The 17,530-nt window shown below is 45.4% G+C and overlaps 1 protein-coding gene across 4 annotated transcripts in view; it reads left to right on the plus strand.

The window, feature by feature from the left end:
- The first annotated feature begins 1,473 nt into the window (after positions 1–1,473).
- GMCL1 (germ cell-less 1, spermatogenesis associated) overlaps positions 1,474–17,530 on the plus strand; it is a 33,180-nt gene continuing 17,123 nt past the window's right edge. Inside the window, exons 1-11 of one of the 4 annotated variants that reach the window (XM_073325218.1) lie at positions 5,265–5,348; positions 8,027–8,150; positions 8,563–8,644; positions 9,645–9,795; positions 10,338–10,434; positions 11,550–11,647; positions 12,181–12,293; positions 13,102–13,167; positions 14,459–14,543; positions 16,546–16,636; positions 17,207–17,347. In XM_073325218.1, the coding sequence (XP_073181319.1) occupies positions 9,772–9,795; positions 10,338–10,434; positions 11,550–11,647; positions 12,181–12,293; positions 13,102–13,167; positions 14,459–14,543; positions 16,546–16,636; positions 17,207–17,347 (715 nt within the window). In that variant the 5' untranslated portion in view covers positions 5,265–5,348; positions 8,027–8,150; positions 8,563–8,644; positions 9,645–9,771. Of the gene's footprint in view, positions 1,780–5,224; positions 5,349–8,026; positions 8,151–8,562; positions 8,645–9,644; positions 9,796–10,337; positions 10,435–11,549; positions 11,648–12,180; positions 12,294–13,101; positions 13,168–14,458; positions 14,544–16,545; positions 16,637–17,206; positions 17,348–17,530 lie in introns of those variants that run through there. The other 3 variants (XM_073325219.1, XM_073325216.1, XM_073325220.1) reach the window with 3 other exon arrangements.

Below are 17,530 nucleotides of genomic sequence, written 5' to 3' on the forward strand. Positions count from 1 at the left end.
GGGAGACCTGCCTACAAGTCGCCTCAGATCAGCTAAAGTCAAGGCTCCCACAGGAAGATCCTGTGTTTCGGCAATAGTTTTGGCCCTTGCTCCCCCCATATGTGAAAATGGGATCCCCACTGTAGGGGAAGCAGCAGACCAGACAATCCAGCTCCAACGCATCGTTCCTTCTAAGCTACAGCAAGTTCAAGCTCTTTGTCCTTGTTTTTAAGACTTTGCCTGAATGGTAGTTTGCCAAAGGCTATGTCTCCACTTAAAATACTACAATACTATGGCTGCTGTGCACTTGTAGCGCTTCAGTGGAGACGCCCACTACAGCGACAGCAGGCGTTCTCCCATTGCTGGGAGCCTGAGAGGTGGGAGCTCGGCTGCTGGAAGAATTCTTCTGTCACCTTACTGCTGTCTACACCAGGGGTTAGTGCGGCATAGTTACATTTCTGAGCGGTGTGGATTTTTCACACCCCTGGCATATGTAGTTCTGCTGATGGAAGTTTTGAGTGTAGATCAGTCCTAAGACTGCTGCCTGCCGGTGATCCCACCGGCACAGCCCCCTTTTGTCGCATCCAACTATCTTCCCACTTTCTTCCATGCCACTCCTTACAACTATTTTTATTTTGTGTTATCACAGCACAGAGGAGCCTGCCACAGACCAGGACCCCGCTGTGCAAGGCACCGTACAAACACAGACCAAAAAGACAGTCCCTGCCTCCAAAGAGCTTACACTTTAAGTATAAAACAAGAACAACAGATAGGCATGAACAAATGGGGATGGGGTGTACAAGGATACTGAGACAATGCTGGTATGTTCTCAGCCTAGCTGTAGTCTATTATTTTGTAGGCCTCCTTACACCAAAGGATTTTATGGAGGACTTTGAAGGATGAGTTACTTTTGCAGATGTCTATGGGTAAATACCCACCTTTTCTGATCTGGTGCACAAACTCCCTGCTTTCATCACAGCCCAATCCTTCGGAAGACCTTTTTGAGAATGATACTCACAAGAAGTTAGCTAACGAATAGTTAAAAGTATGACTAGAAAGAGGGTTAGTCAAACTGTCTCAAGTGACCACTGGGCCACTTCACATTTATGTTCTCCTTCTATGAAAAGGCTGAAGGGTGGGGGGGAAGATGAGGGCTGGAAGAGACCTCAGGAGGTCATCTAGTCCAACCCCCTGCCTTCTGCAACAGGTGCAAAACTGCAAACCAGGAGCCACTGCGGTCAACGGGAGCAGCCCTGCGGCACGAGCCCCCTACTGCAGCCGCGCTCGCGCTCCTCCCCGCAAGGGGAGCACAGCGCGCATGCGCTAATTCCCTCCCCTTCCGGGGGCGTGTCGCAGGTGCATGCGACTTTCCCTGGCGCACGCTCCAATTCCCTCCTCTTCCCCCCTCCCGTAGTTTCGTAGGTGCATGCGCCGTAGGGTGACCTTCCTAGCGCATGCGCCGCCTGTCCCGTTCCGCGCATGCGCCGCGGCCTCGGCCTGTGTGGCGGCGACAATGGACGCGGCTGGGCGTCGCTAAGTCCCCGCCCCCCCCCAACCGCCCGTTTTGCTGGGCGCTCCGCGCCGGGCGGCCCCATGAGGAGCCGGCGGCCCAGCCGCCATGGGCTCGCTGAGCAGCCGGGTGCTGAGGCGGCGGGTGGCGCCCCCGCGCGGGGAGGGGGCGGACGGGGACCGGGGCAGCCGCGGCGGGAAGCGGAAGCGGGGCGGGCCCGAGGGCCCCGGCGAGAGCGACAGCGACGGGGACGGCGAGCGCGAGGAGCAGCTGCTCAACACCCCCCGCAGGTAGCGGAGTGGGGGGGCTTGGCTGGGGGGGTCCTGGCTAGCGGGGGGGGCTTGGCTGAGGGGGTTTGGGGGGGTCCTGGCTAGCGGGGGGGGCTTGGCTGAGGGGGTTGGGGGGGGGCTTGGCTGAGGGGGTTTGGGGGGGTCCTGGCTAGCGGGGGGGGGCTTGGCTGAGGGGGTTTGGGGGGGTCCTGGCTAGCGGGGGGGGCTTGGCTGAGGGGGTTTGGGGGGGTCCTGGCTAGCGGGGGGGGGCTTGGCTGAGGGGGTTTGGGGGGGTCCTGGCTAGCGGGGGGGGGCTTGGCTGAGGGGGTTTGGGGGGGGTCCTGGCTAGCGGGGGGTGGGGCTTGGCTGAGGGGGACTTGGGGGGGTCCTGGCTAGCGGGGGGGGGCTTGGCTGAGGGGGTTTGGGGGGGTCCTGGCTAGCGGGGGGGGCTTGGGGGAGTCCTGGCTAGCGGGGGGGGGCTTGGCTGAGGGGGGCTTGGGGGGGTCCTGGCTAGCGGGGGGGGGCTTGGCTGAGGGGGTTTGGGGGAGTCCTGGCTAGCGGGGGGGGGGCTTGGCTGAGGGGGGCTTGGGGGGGTCCTGGCTAGCGGGGGGGGGCTTGGCTGAGGGGGGCTTGGGGGGGTCCTGGCTAGCGGGGGGGGGCTTGGCTGAGGGGGTTTGGGGGGGGTCCTGGCTAGCGGGGGGTGGGGCTTGGCTGAGGGGGACTTGGGGGGGTCCTGGCTAGCGGGGGGGGGGCTTGGCTGAGGGGGTTTGGGGGGGTCCTGGCTAGCGGGGGGGGCTTGGGGGAGTCCTGGCTAGCGGGGGGGGGCTTGGCTGAGGGGGGCTTGGGGGGGTCCTGGCTAGCGGGGGGGGGCTTGGCTGAGGGGGGCTTGGGGGGGTCCTGGCTAGCGGGGGGGGGGCTTGGCTGAGGGGGGCTTGGGGGGGTCCTGGCTAGCGGGGGGGGGCTTGGCTGAGGGGGGCTTGGGGGGGTCCTGGCTAGCGGGGGGGGGCTTGGCTGAGGGGGGCTTGGGGGGGTCCTGGCTAGCGGGGGGGGGCTTGGCTGAGGGGGGCTTGGGGGGGTCCTGGCTAGCGGGGGGGGCTTGGCTGAGGGGGTTTGGGGGGGGTCCTGGCTAGCGGGGGGGGCTTGGCTGAGGAGGGCTTGGGGGGGTCCTGGCTAGCGGGGGGGGGGCTTGGCTGAGGGGGGCTTGGGGGGGTCCTGGCTAGCGGGGGGGGGCTTGGCTGAGGGGGGCTTGGGGGGGTCCTGGTTAGCGGGGGGGGGGCTTGGCTGAGGGGGGCTTGGGGGAGTCCTGGCTAGCGGGGGGGGGGCTTGGCTGAGGGGGGCTTGGGGGAGTCCTGGCTAGCGGGGGGGGGGGCTTGGCTGAGGGGAGCTTGGGGGGGGTCCTGGCTAGCGGGGGGGGGGGGCTTGGGTCCTGGCTAGCGGGGGGGGGGCTTGGCTGAGGGGGGCTTGGGGGAGTCCTGGCTAGCGGGGGGGGGCTTGACTGAGGGGGGCTTGGGGGAGTCCTGGCTAGCGGGGGGGGGCTTGGCTGAGGGGATTTGGGGGGGTCCTGGCTAGCGGGGGGGGGGGGCTTGGCTGAGGGGGGCTTGGGGGGGTCCTGGCTAGCGGGGGGGGGGCTTGGCTGAGGGGGGCTTGGGGGAGTCCTGGCTAGCGGGGGGGGGGCTTGGCTGAGGGGGGCTTGGGGGGGTCCTGGCTAGCGGGGGGGGGGGGCTTGGCTGAGGGGGGCTTGGGGGGGTCCTGGCTAGCGGGGGGGGGGCTTGGCTGAGGGGGGCTTGGGGGGGTCCTGGCTAGCGGGGGGGGGGCTTGGCTGAGGGGGGCTTGGGGGAGTCCTGGCTAGCGGGGGGGGGGCTTGGCTGAGGGGGGCTTGGGGGGGTCCTGGCTAGCGGGGGGGGGGGGCTTGGCTGAGGGGGGCTTGGGGGGGTCCTGGCTAGCGGGGGGTCGGGGGGGGGGGCTTGGCTGAGGGGGGCTTGGGGGGGTCCTGGCTAGCGGGGGGGGGCTTGGCTGAGGGGGGCTTGGGGGAGTCCTGGCTAGCGGGGGGGGGGCTTGGCTGAGGGGGGCTTGGGGGGGTCCTGGCTAGCGGGGGGGGGGCTTGTCTGAGGGGGGCTTGGGGGGGTCCTGGCTAGCGGGGGGTCGGGGGGGGGGCTTGGCTGAGGGGGGCTTGGGGGGGTCCTGGCTAGCGGGGGGGGGGGGCTTGGCTGAGGGGGGCTTGGGGGGTCCTGGCTAGCGGGGGGGGGGGCTTGGCTGAGGGGGGCTTGGGGGGGTCCTGGCTAGCGGGGGGGGGGCTTGGCTGAGGAGGGCTTGGGGGGGTCCTGGCTAGCGGGGGGGGGCTTGGCTGAGGGGGGCTTGGGGGAGTCCTGGCTAGCGGGGGGGGGCTTGGCTGAGGGGGGCTTGGGGGAGTCCTGGCTAGCGGGGGGGGGCTTGGCTGAGGGGGGCTTGGGGGGGTACTGGCTAGCGGGGGGGGGGGCTTGGCTGAGGGGGGCTTGGGGGGGTCCTGGCTAGCGGGGGGGGGGGCTTGGCTGGGGGGGTCCTGGCTAGCGGGGGGTGGGGCTTGGCTGAGGGGGGCTTGGGGGGGTCCTGCCTAGCGGGGGGGGGGCTTGGCTGAGGGGGGCTTGGGGGAGTCCTGGCTAGCGGGGGGGGGCTTGGCTGAGGGGGGCTTGGGGGAGTCCTGGCTAGCGGGGGGGGGGGGGCTTGTCTGAGGGGGGCTTGGGGGAGTCCTGGCTAGCGGGGGGGGGGCTTGGCTGAGGGGGGCTTGGGGGAGTCCTGGCTAGCGGGGGGGGCTTGGCTGAGGGGGGGTCCTGGCTCATGGGGGGTTTCGGCTGCAGGGGTCCTGGCAGGCATGGGTGGAGGGATGTCAGGGAGGCATAGTTATGGGCCCGTAAGGGTGGAGGGAGGGATTTGGAGGATGATTGAGGAGGGCAGAAGGGAAGGGTTGGTGGCGATGAAATGTGTGGAGTTGGGGGAAGTCTGATGGGAATCCAGCTGGATGCGGTGGCCAAGAAGGATTGGGGATGTAGGGAGGGCTGAGTTCCCTCTGCTCTTTGGAGGCTTGTCACATAGAAAGCGTGGGGCGGGGGGGGGGAGGAGAGAGAAAACTAATCCTAGAGAAAGGGATTCCAGACCCATGAAAATTGGCAGGGTATGTTTGTGTGCAGGGGCAGGTGTGGGCTTTGGGGCTTCTGTTAGCTCTCCTATTCACTCTGGGAATGTCCTGATAACTACTTAGCTGTAGTAAACAAAAAGAAAGTAAACTTATGTCAGATGACCTCTGTCAGCAGCACATGGGGGGAAATGGTCTATAACTGTCTAATGACTAAGGGAAGAGAAGAAAATCTTGCTAGCCAACTTCTGATATGGTGCTGTAAACAATCAAGTGCTTGACAAATATTTTCATTTTCTTTGTGGCAGAATTCCACAGTTTGTGTATGTCTTTGAGTTGTTGTTTTTTTTTATCCAGGAAAAAACTAAAAAGTACATCCAAGTATATTTATCAGACTCTGTTTTTGAATGGTGAAAATAGTGATATTAAGATCTGTGCTCTGGGAGAGGAGTGGAACTTGCACAAGATATATTTGTGTCAGGTAGGTGGTTTTTCTTTTTTGCAGTAGAAACTCATTTTGGAAAAATAAACACTATTCTGTAAATTTCAAGTATAGATCTGTTTTTTCTTCATCTCTTTCCTTCCCTCACCCCCCCTCCCCCAGTTTCTAATTTTATTTTGTTTTTGTTTCTGTGCAAAAATGTAAAGCACCTTATGTTGTGCTTCAGATGCTCTTGACAACAGCTCAGTTACCAATCTCTGATCCAGCCCGCTCATCCTCGTGTAGACTTTCTAAAGATTTGTAGACTTGTATGGGAGGTGTCCAGATAACGAATGAAATATTGTAATATACCTGCTAATTCTTTCAGCTAGAAAGAACAGTTAATGGCCAGTCCTCTGCAGTGATAGTAAATTACTTGCATGCATAAAACTTAGAGCATTATGAGTGAAGGCAAAAGGTGAACATTTTTTTCCATCCCTCAACTTGGATGAACTTGCAGAGAGTCAGTAGTACGTTGTTTACAGCACTGTGTGAAAAATTCATATAGGAAAGCCTTTGCTACAAAGGAACAGGACTTGTGAAGAATGGTGGACTTCAAAAATTTATGTCTCTTTCCTTTCTGTACTAGTCTAAAGACATCTGGTTTCAAAAAGATGAATGTGAAAACTGTTAACTTCATTCACTATCTACTTACGCAAAGGATGCTGATGCTCTAGGTTTCTGATTCTAAAGTAGAGGTTATGCTTATCACCAGTGGTCCTTCTGCTTTGAGATTATGTTGGTTTTTAAGCTTTCCTTCTCAAGATCTCAAGCAAGCAAGGAAACTGCTCTAAACAAGCCAAAAAAATGTTGTTTATGAGTAAGGCTACGTTTTAGTCGTGGGTGTTTTTAATAAAGGTCGCGGGCAGTAAACAAAAATTCACAGCTCTTGACCTGTCCATGACTTTTACTAAATACTCTGGACTAAAACTTGGGGGGGCTGCCTGGGGATACCATGGATGCTAGGGGCGGGCAGCCCAGGGGCGGCACATGGCCTGAGACCCCCGTTGGTGCTGGGGCACGGGTTGTGGCAGGCTCCCTACCTGGCTCCGCACCTCCTCCTCCAGCAGCAGCAGAGTTTGGATGTGGGAGGGGTTGGGGCACAGGACAGGGTGAAGTGGGCTCTGAGTGGTGCTTACCTGGGGAGCTCCCCGCAAGTGGCTACATCCCACTCGCTCAGCTCCTAGGCAGAGGCATAGCCAGGCAGCTATGTGCACTGCCTCTGCCCAGACGGCTGGCTTTGCAGCTCCCATTGGCCGGGAACTGCTGCTGGCCCAGGGGCTGCCCAAGTGCTTGGGTAGTCCCAGAGCCAGCCACACTGGCCGCTGCAGAAGTCACGGAAATTCACAGAATCTGTGACTTCCATAACCTCTGTGACAGACGTGCAGCCTTATGTATGAGTAGTGGTTAGGCTGTGAAAGAGGTTCTTTCATGCTAATAGCACACTTTTTGCTTTTAAACAACAACTTTTTTTTACACAACTGCATAACACCAGCCCCAGGTATTTATAAAACAAGCATATTTAAAAGTAATAAATTAGGAAGTTCTGTGAATAAGAACTCTGTCTTCTGTGAGTCGCTTAATTGTAAATATAAGGTGTATGTCCAAAAGAGCTCACTAGTGAACTTGGATGCCAGTTTACTTAGAATGGAATTGTCTTTCAGTCCATGTGCATCAGCAACTAACCTGGTTCTCAGACAAATACTTAGGTGGCGAGTCTGGGTAGGATTTCTTTGGCTGACAGTAGCAGATGTCTTTTGTGCTCAAGCCCCATCTCCAACTTAATTTGAAGCTCAGACTTCAGTGAGCTGAAAGCAACTTCAGCCTCTGTACTGAGGTAACATTCAGCCTTGTGTTGCATTCAAACCCCCAGCTGCATCAGATGAAATCGGGCCAAACTTCAGCCCACTATTGCTTCATTCTGGAGCCACCAATTACCAAATAACTCTCCCAGAGACTACTGTTGGGTTGACACTGTTATACCTGATGCTTTCCTCTGGTGCTTTTACAAAAGACAACACTGCAGGCTGTTGTTGACTGATAGATTTGTATAACAGGGTAACATCCAGATCTTTGCCAAACAGATCTTGATCACATGGAGTCCTGGATAGGGTTTGATGTAATCAGATGACTGCTTTTCGTGTGATGCACTGTTGGTGTGAGCTGTGACTATGTTCTGTTCCGGTTTCTTAGATTTAAAATTAAGGCTGTTGAGCATTTAAAACAAGAAAAAACACACACCCAGATCTACAGCAGCTCTGATTAAAAGCTACTGCCATTTCCATTATTTTGTTTTCAGATTAATTTTGAGTTTCATATTCAGAAACTATGCATGACCCATAGTGTAAACCAGTGGCTCTCAAACTTGACAGACTACTGTACCGTTTTCAGGAGTCTGATTTGTCCTGCGTTTCCCCAAGTTTCACCTCCTCTAAAAACTACTTGCTTACAAAATCAGACACAAAAATACAGAAGTGTCACAGGACACTGTTACTGAAAAAATGCTTACTATCTCATTTTTCCATATAATTAAAAAATAAATCAATTGGAATATACATATTGTATTTCTATTTCAGTGTATAGTATAGCGAGCAGTATAAACCAGTCCATCGTCCGTATGAAATTTTAGTTTGTCCTGATTTAATTTGTGCATTTTATGTAACTTCTTGTAAAACCAGGCAATTATCTAGATGAGTTGATGTACCCCCCGGAAGACATCTGTGTACCCCCCAGGGTACATGTACCTCTGGTTGAGAAACACTGGTGTAAATAATGAGGACATGAGAGGTTAAGGAGAATAAGGTACTGTACACTTCAATGGGAATTCTACTATCAAGGGATAGTATTCATACAAGTAGTGATTTGCATTGATAAGAACAACTTTTTGCCCTGAGGAAAAAATAGGAGAAACTATGGCTGCTTCATGGCAAAAACTGTGAAAGACAAAATTCTAGTTTGAAGTCATAATATGGAATATTTTAATTAGTATTAAAATGACAGTCCCTTGAAATCTAGTTAGCCTGTAAAGAATTGAAAGTAATTCCATATGCTACATCTGAAAATCCCCCTACCAATTTTCTGTGGTACTATTGTACAAAATCAGCAGACAAACTTTAATCAGAGGAACTGTAGTGCCTCAGTGGTTGAAATAAATTAGGACAAACATTAATTTAAGGTTCTTTTTCTTTATATCTGTGTGCTGTGATGTAAACAGGTCTATAGAAGTCAAATTTTGGATAAAATATATGGATAATAGGAAGCAGAAAGAATAAACTCACTGCAGTTCCCAGTAAGAGGTGAAAAATTTACCTAATCTTTTTCATGTACTTCCTAAAATAATCCCAAACAGAACAGTTTATTTTTCCCTGTAGTTCTGTTGTTTACTTTCTAGAAAGGAAGAATGGTTTTGTGGTTAAAGTATTGGCCAGAGTTAGACTTGTGTTCTCGTCTTGGCTCTGCCACAGACTTCCTGTGCTACGCTGGGCAAATCACTTTGTCTGTCTGTCCTTTTTCCAGTACAGCTTTGTCATTGTCTTGTAAAAGGTTCTAAAATTTCTCTTAAAATCTTGATGTGGCTTAATGTGAAAGCATTTAATGTTTAATTTAAAATATTCAATGCATGTTAAATTCCAAAGTTTTTTGAGAAGGTGGTGGATTTTGTACCATATTGACCTTGTCTCTTAAGTTGAGAGACATCATGTAAGGGGAAATTTTGTTGAATTGAATCTTAAAATTGGTTCTTGGAAGTGACTACCACCTTTAATTGGAACTAAATCAGTAGGGTTAAACTGTTCTCTCAATGTTATACCATATATCTGTAATCTTACTGTTGGTGAAGCTATCACTCCACCCTTACATATTGGACAGATTACTTCTGTGTCTTGATGACCATCTGTCAGCTTTAGCTCTCCTAGCTTGTGCATTAGTTCGTGACTTTTTCCCAGTAGATGGCACTGAGGTACTGAATGAGAGATGTACATTAAGCTTTTGGTGCTGCTTATTAAAACACACTATTCTCCATGAAATCTAGGCGTTAGCCCAGTATATTTGGATATAGCCCATGAGTGTACTAAGCTCTCCACCAGTAGGGAGCAAACGATCCGGGTTCTTGATTACAAAGCAATAAGCAACAGTGGTGTATTTCTTTGCTCATAAATAGAGTGTGTGGTGGGGGAATACGGTTTGATACTTTTGATTTTACACGTGCTGTAATTTGCTGCCACCAGTGGAAATATTGGGTAACAGTGCAGAAGGTATGCTATTGTACAAATAGACTTTATTTTTTTAATCTCTCAGGTAAACATCACTGAGTGATAGCATCTCATAATGGGCTCTCCTTCTGCTGAGATGGAAAATCATGAATCCTAGTAAAGCAGTATTTTTCACTTCATTTGGATGGAAATCTAGCAAATTCTAGTTTTATATGCCTTACACTTTGTTAAAAAAGGTATACTAATGTAAATGGTGTATGTGTATGTGTTTGTATGAATTTACCTACACATAATATTTAAAATGTATGTGTGTCCTTAGTCTGAGACCACAATCTTGTCAATTAATCTGCATGTCTTGCATACTTTTTTAATTGGCTTAAAAAAAAATCAATGTCTGCAGGATTTTTTGTCTACAAATAGCTATAAGGACTTAAATTTTGGACATGAGTACATGCTGTGGATACCATGATTTATCATGGATTTTTTTTTTTTTACAGTTTTTCTGCCTATTTAAAATTGAATTGATTGGGGAAAAATAACTTGAAAAACAAATGTCTCTACTTCTGTAAACAGAATTGAAATGTGGATCGATGTTTGTAAATATTTCCACATAATTGGAAGAAATATTGTTAGTTCTTCTTGATATGGAAATACGTCACAATTATTTCAGCTTACTTACCCTATAATTTACTTGATTTTATAGCTAAAGATGATTAACAATTTTGGCTTCAGGTTTTCATTATTTGAATGAAATGATTCCTTGTGTTTTTTTTAATAGTCTGGCTACTTTTCCAGTATGTTCAGTGGTTCTTGGAGGGAGTCTAGCATGGACATCATAGAACTGGAGATTCCGGACCAGAATATTGATATAGAAGGTAAGCAAGCACCTTTTTCCTGAATATTGTTAGTTCACTTAATTTCAACCTTTGAATTTTTTACTGTTACGCTAAATCGCTGACATCTCTGTTTGAAAAGAGGGTTTATTTTCAAATAAGTGAAAATGAGAACTGACAGATCAGTAAATAACCACAACTACCCCAAGAGAAAACATGAGTTGTTTATGGCTTAGTTTAGTCTTGGATCATGAGAGGAACTGTGGTGAAGGTCCAGGAACTGACTGAAGAACCACAGTCTAAAGCAGTGATTTGAACAACGTATAGCTCTTGTGGAGATCCAAGTGTTCGAATGAAGCACCTCTTTCTCTGTGTTGTTTTGGAAAGACAGCCAGTCAGAGGAGTGCTCTTCATGGTTCTCCACTTGGGACAGATTTGAGGATATGCATTGGAGCTATTGGCATCCTTTCCTGGCCTCCAAGCAGCCAGGAGTAAAGAAGAGCGAGAAGAGAGATTCTGTTAGAGGACTTGCAGAGAGAAAGACACAGTAATTCCAGTTTGATGTCCTGACGTGTTACAGTGATGGCATGGTGGGATTATAATTCATAGGCATCACCCTCTGCGGTGTTATGGTTCCCTGGAACTATTTGATGGTGTATGTGTTTTTTCAGCTGTTAGGATGAATACCAGTTGTTTAAACAGCAAAGTAAGTAATTGTACTGTTCAGGTATTACTTCTGCTTTTAAAAAATATGAACAGAAGGGAACTGTTTAGAAAGCTCTTAAATTCTTGTGAATCAAAATATGGAACTCTCTCTCTCTCTCCTGGGTGCAGATTCTGTGTGTAGTTAGAACTACAGTGCTTATAGAAGTGATACATTTGACACAAATATTTCCTAATGACCCAGTTGAAAATAATCACCACATTTGTGGGTATGGGTTATGTTTCAGTAGTTACAATGTTCTGTGATCAGTCCATTGGCTTTCTTTTGATTTAACTTTTTTCAATTTAGCTTTTTTCAAGATTAAAGAATTTAAAATTTTAGCAACAGCGTAAGTTGAAAGGAATCCCTAGTGTTTAAACATTGTGTACTTTAAATTACTAACTGTGAGATTATAGCTATTTTTCTTTAGATTTGACAATTTGTGTTTTTTTAGCTCTGCAGGTAGCATTTGGCTCACTATATAGAGATGATGTTTTAATAAAGCCCAGTCGTGTTGTTGCCCTTCTAGCAGCAGCCTGTATGCTGCAGCTGGTAAGTTCTATATAAAGTAATGGATGTATTTAGATAGTATAGTGGTCTTATCAGTTATTTAGATTAAAATAAAAACTCAGAGTGTAGTTAAAAGGCACACATTAGAACAAACATTAAATATGTTCACTCTTTCTCCTAATAGATTATAAAAATCATTTTCAGAACAATCATTGGAAAAAGAGTGGGCTGCTTAGTACTTATTTAGCACATATATCAGTGAAGCAGTTTTATATAAACATGCTAAGACTCACTTTTAGTTGAAATATAAAATTGTTTATTGAGGCTTACTCGAGGATGTAAGTAGGATTAAATTACCTGTTATAACAGCACTGTGCATGTTGCTGTTAAATATTTTTAGCTATATTAGCTTCCTTACTCTGGAAGAGTTTGGTCGTATTGTTCTGGCACATAACTTTGAAAACTTAATGTATTGATAAATGGTCTTCACTAAATTGTCAGTAATGTCCATAAAAATATAAGGTTATGCTTTTTAAAAAAACCCAAACTTTGAATGTTTGTGGATTTATTCACAGGATGGTTTAATACAGCAATGTGGCGAGACTATGAAGGAAACAATTAATGTGAAAACTGTGTGTGGCTATTATAATTCAGCAGGGACCTATGGATTAGACTCTGTGAAGAAAAAGTAAGAATGAACTTTTTTCTCCAGACTATTTTTCATGTTTAAAAGAAAATTTACATTTTAATTAAGATGGAACATTTTTCAAAATATAAATTTGACCAGTGACTAAGTTAGTCCACTGTAATTTTTTAAGTGTATAACATGGATCATATGTGTTTTAGTTCTCCTGTTTCTACTATTTCGAAAACAGTGGGCCGCCTTAAAAAACTGTAGCTTAGAGGATATAAGGAATTAATTGTAAATTTGAAAAGAAGACAGATTAACTTTGTAGAAGGAGAGTAAAATATTAATGTAACTGGCTGTTCTAATTTCGTTGGATATCGGTGCTCCTGGAATGTTCAACATGAAATAAATGTAAATTCTGAACAGTATAGGTCTTGGAAGAATTGGTGAGCAGGGTGCTCCAGCCAGATCCTTCTTCCCCAACAACAAATGGTCCCGCAACCCCTTCTGTGACACGTAGCTACTTTACTTCACCTTCTCAATTCAGACTTCCCACCTTCCCTTTGCTATTACAGAAGATAATGTTTGAAACGTTTTCTGTTAGTGTCATGCTTATCTAAGTAAACCTCATACTTTGAAAATGTTTTAAGTTTCTTTAATCCTTCCTAAAGTTTACGATCATTCAAATTAAAGTAGTATTAAATAATAAGATGTATCAGAGTTTTTAGATCCAGAGAGTTTTGTAATCAGATCAGACATTCTTCAATCCACTAGAATTGCGAAATCTATTTTAGTTTGATCAGTTGTTTAATAGTCCAACTTGGATATCTGAAAATCGTGAATAACCACCTGATTTTTTTAAATCTAGGTGCCTTGAATGGCTTTTGAATAACCTGATGACTCACCAGAGTGTTGAACTCTTCAAAGAACTCAGGTATTCAGATTTCAATTAACTTAGGTAATTGAGCGGTTAAAATAGTCTACGTATTTTGAGGTAACTAAAACATGTTGCAAGTGGCATATTAGAATATTGATGACCATTACAAGAAACTAGACGATAAACTTTTTTTTTAATGTTATGGGACACTTACAGGGTTGGCTGTGTGTATGTGTGTTACATAACTTAGCTTTAAAATTTTCTCAGTTGATGTTTGAAAAGTTTTTCTTCAGATATTCCTGGTTTTTACTTAACACTGTTGGTATTGCATCTATTTTCATAATTTTAAAAAAATAAGCTTTTTTCATATTTGACAGTGTATTGTTAGTGAGGATCCTTAGTCCCTCCATTGTTAAGGTTGAAATTAACTTCAAAATATAATTTATAGTTTTTGGCTGAGAAAGTGTTTTTTTCTGAATGCTTGCCTAGTGACTAGTCAATTCCTTTCTTCTTCAACTCCCACTTAAATATTTTCTTTTCTTTTCATATTACCAAGATCTTGTGCTCTGAATCAGAATATTGTGTGTACCCCGGTGAACTTAGACTGAATCCTTTAATCTTTCGCTTATCTATGGTCATAAGGAAGGAACCTTCTTCCCTCTTAAATTGTCTTCCTTTTCCACACTGGGTCAAAACTGAAACCTTTCAAAAAAATTTTGAAAAAAAAACAGAGAAATCCTCCCCAGAATAGCTGGTTAGGGCACTCACCTGGAATACGGGTGTGGGGAGGTAAAGATTCAAGTCCACACTAAGCTTGATTTGGAGCAGGGATTTGAACATGGGTCTCCCATATGCCACGTGAGTGCCCTTCTAGTCCACTCTCTCCCTGGCCCAATGAATATTTAGTTTATTTATGCAAAGGGGAGCAGTTTTAATAGGAGAGATTGTAGAGACCCATTCCAGATTTGCCAGTAGCCTGGTAATTAGTGAAACTCACCTCATCCAAATCAGGCAAAGCAGGGACTTCCGTATCCCAGGTGAGTGTCCTAACCACTGAGCTAATGGTAATTCTGTGCGCTCTCTGTAACCAGAAATTCCGTCCGAGGCTGGAAAAGCCTTCCAGCTAGAGTTTCATCAAAAGCAGCCCTTTTAACAAGTTTCAGTTTTGACAGAGCTGCATTTTCCAGTGGAAAAATTGCTTTGTTTGAAAATAGCCAACTAGCTCTACCTTTCACTTAGCTGTGGCAAGAGTGAATTAACTTTCTTCACTCTTTCCTCTTTGATATTACTAATTACTTGATCGACTTACAGGTTTATACGTACCATCTCATAGTATTTTCTTTCCCAGCATAAACCTCATGAAACAGCTGATCAGCTCTTCTAACCTATTTGTAATGCAAGTGGAGATGGATGTGTATACTGCTCTCAAGAAGGTACTTGCAAAGGGCCCAGGTTGTCCATGGGATAAGACTATTGAAGCCATGAAGTTAGCCCAATTTGTTTAAAATGTTTGATACTTCAGTGTTGTAGTGTAAAGTAGTATTCAGATTCTGAAATGATTATATTATTTTGACTTTTTGGTTTTAACATTAAAATGTGTGTAGAGACAGAATTTTAAACTGTTTATGGATAATTGTACTGTGAAAATAATAGGGCAGTCGATCGCACTTAACTCATGCGATTAATTTTTTTTAGTTAATCACGATTAATCGCAGTTTTAATTGCACTGTTAATAGAATACCAAGTGAAATTTATTAAATATTTTTTGATGTTTTTTCTGTATTTTCAAATATATTGATTTCAATTACAACACAGAATACAAAGTGGACAGTGCTCACTTGATATTATTTTTAGTACAAATATTTGCACTGTAAAAATGATGAAATAAATAGTATTTTTCAATTCACCTCATACAAGTACCATAGTGCAATCTCTTTATCATGAAAGTGCAACTTACAAATGTAGATTTTTGTTTGTTACATAACTGCACTCAAAAACAAAACAATGTAAAACTTTAGAGCCTACAAGTCCACTCTGTCCTACTTCTTGTTCAGCCAGTCGCTAAGACAAACACGTATTTTTGCATTTATGGGAGATAATGCTGCTCACGTCTTATTTACAATGTCACCTGAAAGAGAGAACAGGCATTCGCATGGCACTTTTGTAGCCGACATTGCAAGGTATTTACGTGCCAGATATGCTAAACATTCGTATGCCCTTCATGCTTCGACCACCACTCCAAAGGACATGCTTCCATGGTGATGGCGCTTATTTTAAAAAAAATGCATTAATTAAGTTTGTGTCTGAATTTCTTGGGGGAGAATTATATGTCTCCTGCTCTGTTTTACCCACTTTCTGCCATATATTTCATGTTATAGCAGTCTCGGATGATGACCCAGCACGTTTTTTCTTTTTAAGAACACTTTCACTGCAGATTTGACAAAATGCAAAGAAGATACCAATGTGAGATTTCTAAAAATAGCTGCAACACTTGACACAAGGTTTAAAAATCTGAAATGCCTTCCAAAATGTGAGAGGGACGAGGTGTGGAGCATGCTTCCAGAAGTCTTAAAAGAGCAACACTCCAATGTGGTAAATGCAGAACGTGAACCATCAAAAAAGAAAATCAACCTTCTGCTGGTGGCATCTGACTCAAATGATGAAAACGAACATGCATTGGTCCTCGCTGCTTTGGATCATTATCGAGCAGAATGTGTCATCGGCATGGACGCCCTCTGGAATGGTGGTTGAAGCATGAAGGGACATGTCTATCTTTAGCTCATCTGGCACATAAATATCTTGTGACGCTGGCTACAACAGTGCCATAAGAAAGCCTGTTTTCACTTTCAGGTAATATTGTAAGCAAGAAGTGGGCAGCATTATCTCCTGCAAATGTAAACAGACTTGTTTGTCTGAGTGATTGGCCGAACAAGAAGTAAGATTGAGTGGACTTTGTTTTCTTTTTGAATGCAGTCATTTTTTGTACATAATTCTACATTTGTAAGTTCAACTTTCATTATAAAGAGATTGCACGACAGCACTTGTATTAGGTGAACTGAAAAATACTATTTCTTTTGTTTTTATGATGTAAATATTTGTAATAAAAAAAATAAAGTGAGCACTGTACACTTTTTGTATTCTGTGTTGTAATTGAAATCAATATATATGAAAATGGTATTCTGTTGTTTAACAATGCAATTAATTGCGCGATTAATTTTTTTAATCGCTTGACAGCCCTAGAAAATACCCTTTTAACCATAAATCTATTTAATTATACCAGTGTTACGATTAAAAATTAATAATTAGAAGAAGAATTAATTACTTGTTTTTATCAGGAGCTTCATAGTGGCTGTAACATTAAATATATTAGTCTTGGATGTTTACATAATATTTTATGAATCTTAAATAAGCTTACAAAAATTTGTTTTTCTTTAGTGGATGTTCCTTCAACTAGTGCCTTCTTGGAATGGACCACTAAAACAACTTTTAGCTGAAGCTGATGCCTGGTTTTCCAAGCGTAGAAAAGGTGAGCCTCTTTGTAGGGATGTAGTGTTTGTGAAAAAGGTGCTGGATTTAGAACTTCAGTGCTCAGTACATACAGCAGCAAGTACAGTGCAGTTGTCTTTCAGCTCCCTCCAAAAACACTGCCCCATGTATACCAAAGAGATGTATTCATTTACTTCACCTCACCTCTTATTCTCATTATACTGTTAAGGTCTTACCTTGAACTGTTTTGGCCATGCATGTTGAATCTAAATAATTTCAGGGTACACTGCTTTATTTTTGTGATTGACTTGTCTAGTGAAATCTTTGTTTGATCGTCTGAAAATTCTGGCCAAACTCTCTCTTATTTCAGTGGATAAAATAATTTGGTCTAATAGTTTTACCTTTACAATTATTTGAATGTTGTTAACTTCCTTGGATTTGAGAAATCTATTCTGTTCCACACTGGTAATTTTGCTTGCAAAATGTAATTTGCCTTTCTCTATTTGGAGAGCTTAGGACCTTCTGTTCAATTTGTATATATTTTAGAAGACGATCAAAATGAGCAAGTTCTAGGAAACCCATAATGGTGTGTGTCTTTTGTAATATGCAGATTTTGAGGATGACATTGCATTCTTAGAATCTGAACAAGGAAGAGCATTCTTGACAGTATTCAAACACTTGAGATTGCAATACATCATCAGCGATTTGGCATCAGCAAGCATTATTGAGCGAGATTCTCTAGTACCTTCAGGTAAGAAAATACTTTGATTGGACATTTTGTGTATTTTCTGATTAGTAGCTGAAACAAATTGTGAATGAAACTTTTGGGATTATGCCCTTGTTCCCATCCATCTGTTTTTTTATTCACTTACATACTTTTCTAAAATATTCATTGGGCTGTCAGTTATGTCAGCAAGGTCAGCAGAGCTGTAAA

This window comes from Lepidochelys kempii, chromosome 26 (assembly GCF_965140265.1).
Source record: "Lepidochelys kempii isolate rLepKem1 chromosome 26, rLepKem1.hap2, whole genome shotgun sequence".
Classification (NCBI taxonomy): Eukaryota; Metazoa; Chordata; order Testudines; family Cheloniidae; genus Lepidochelys; species Lepidochelys kempii.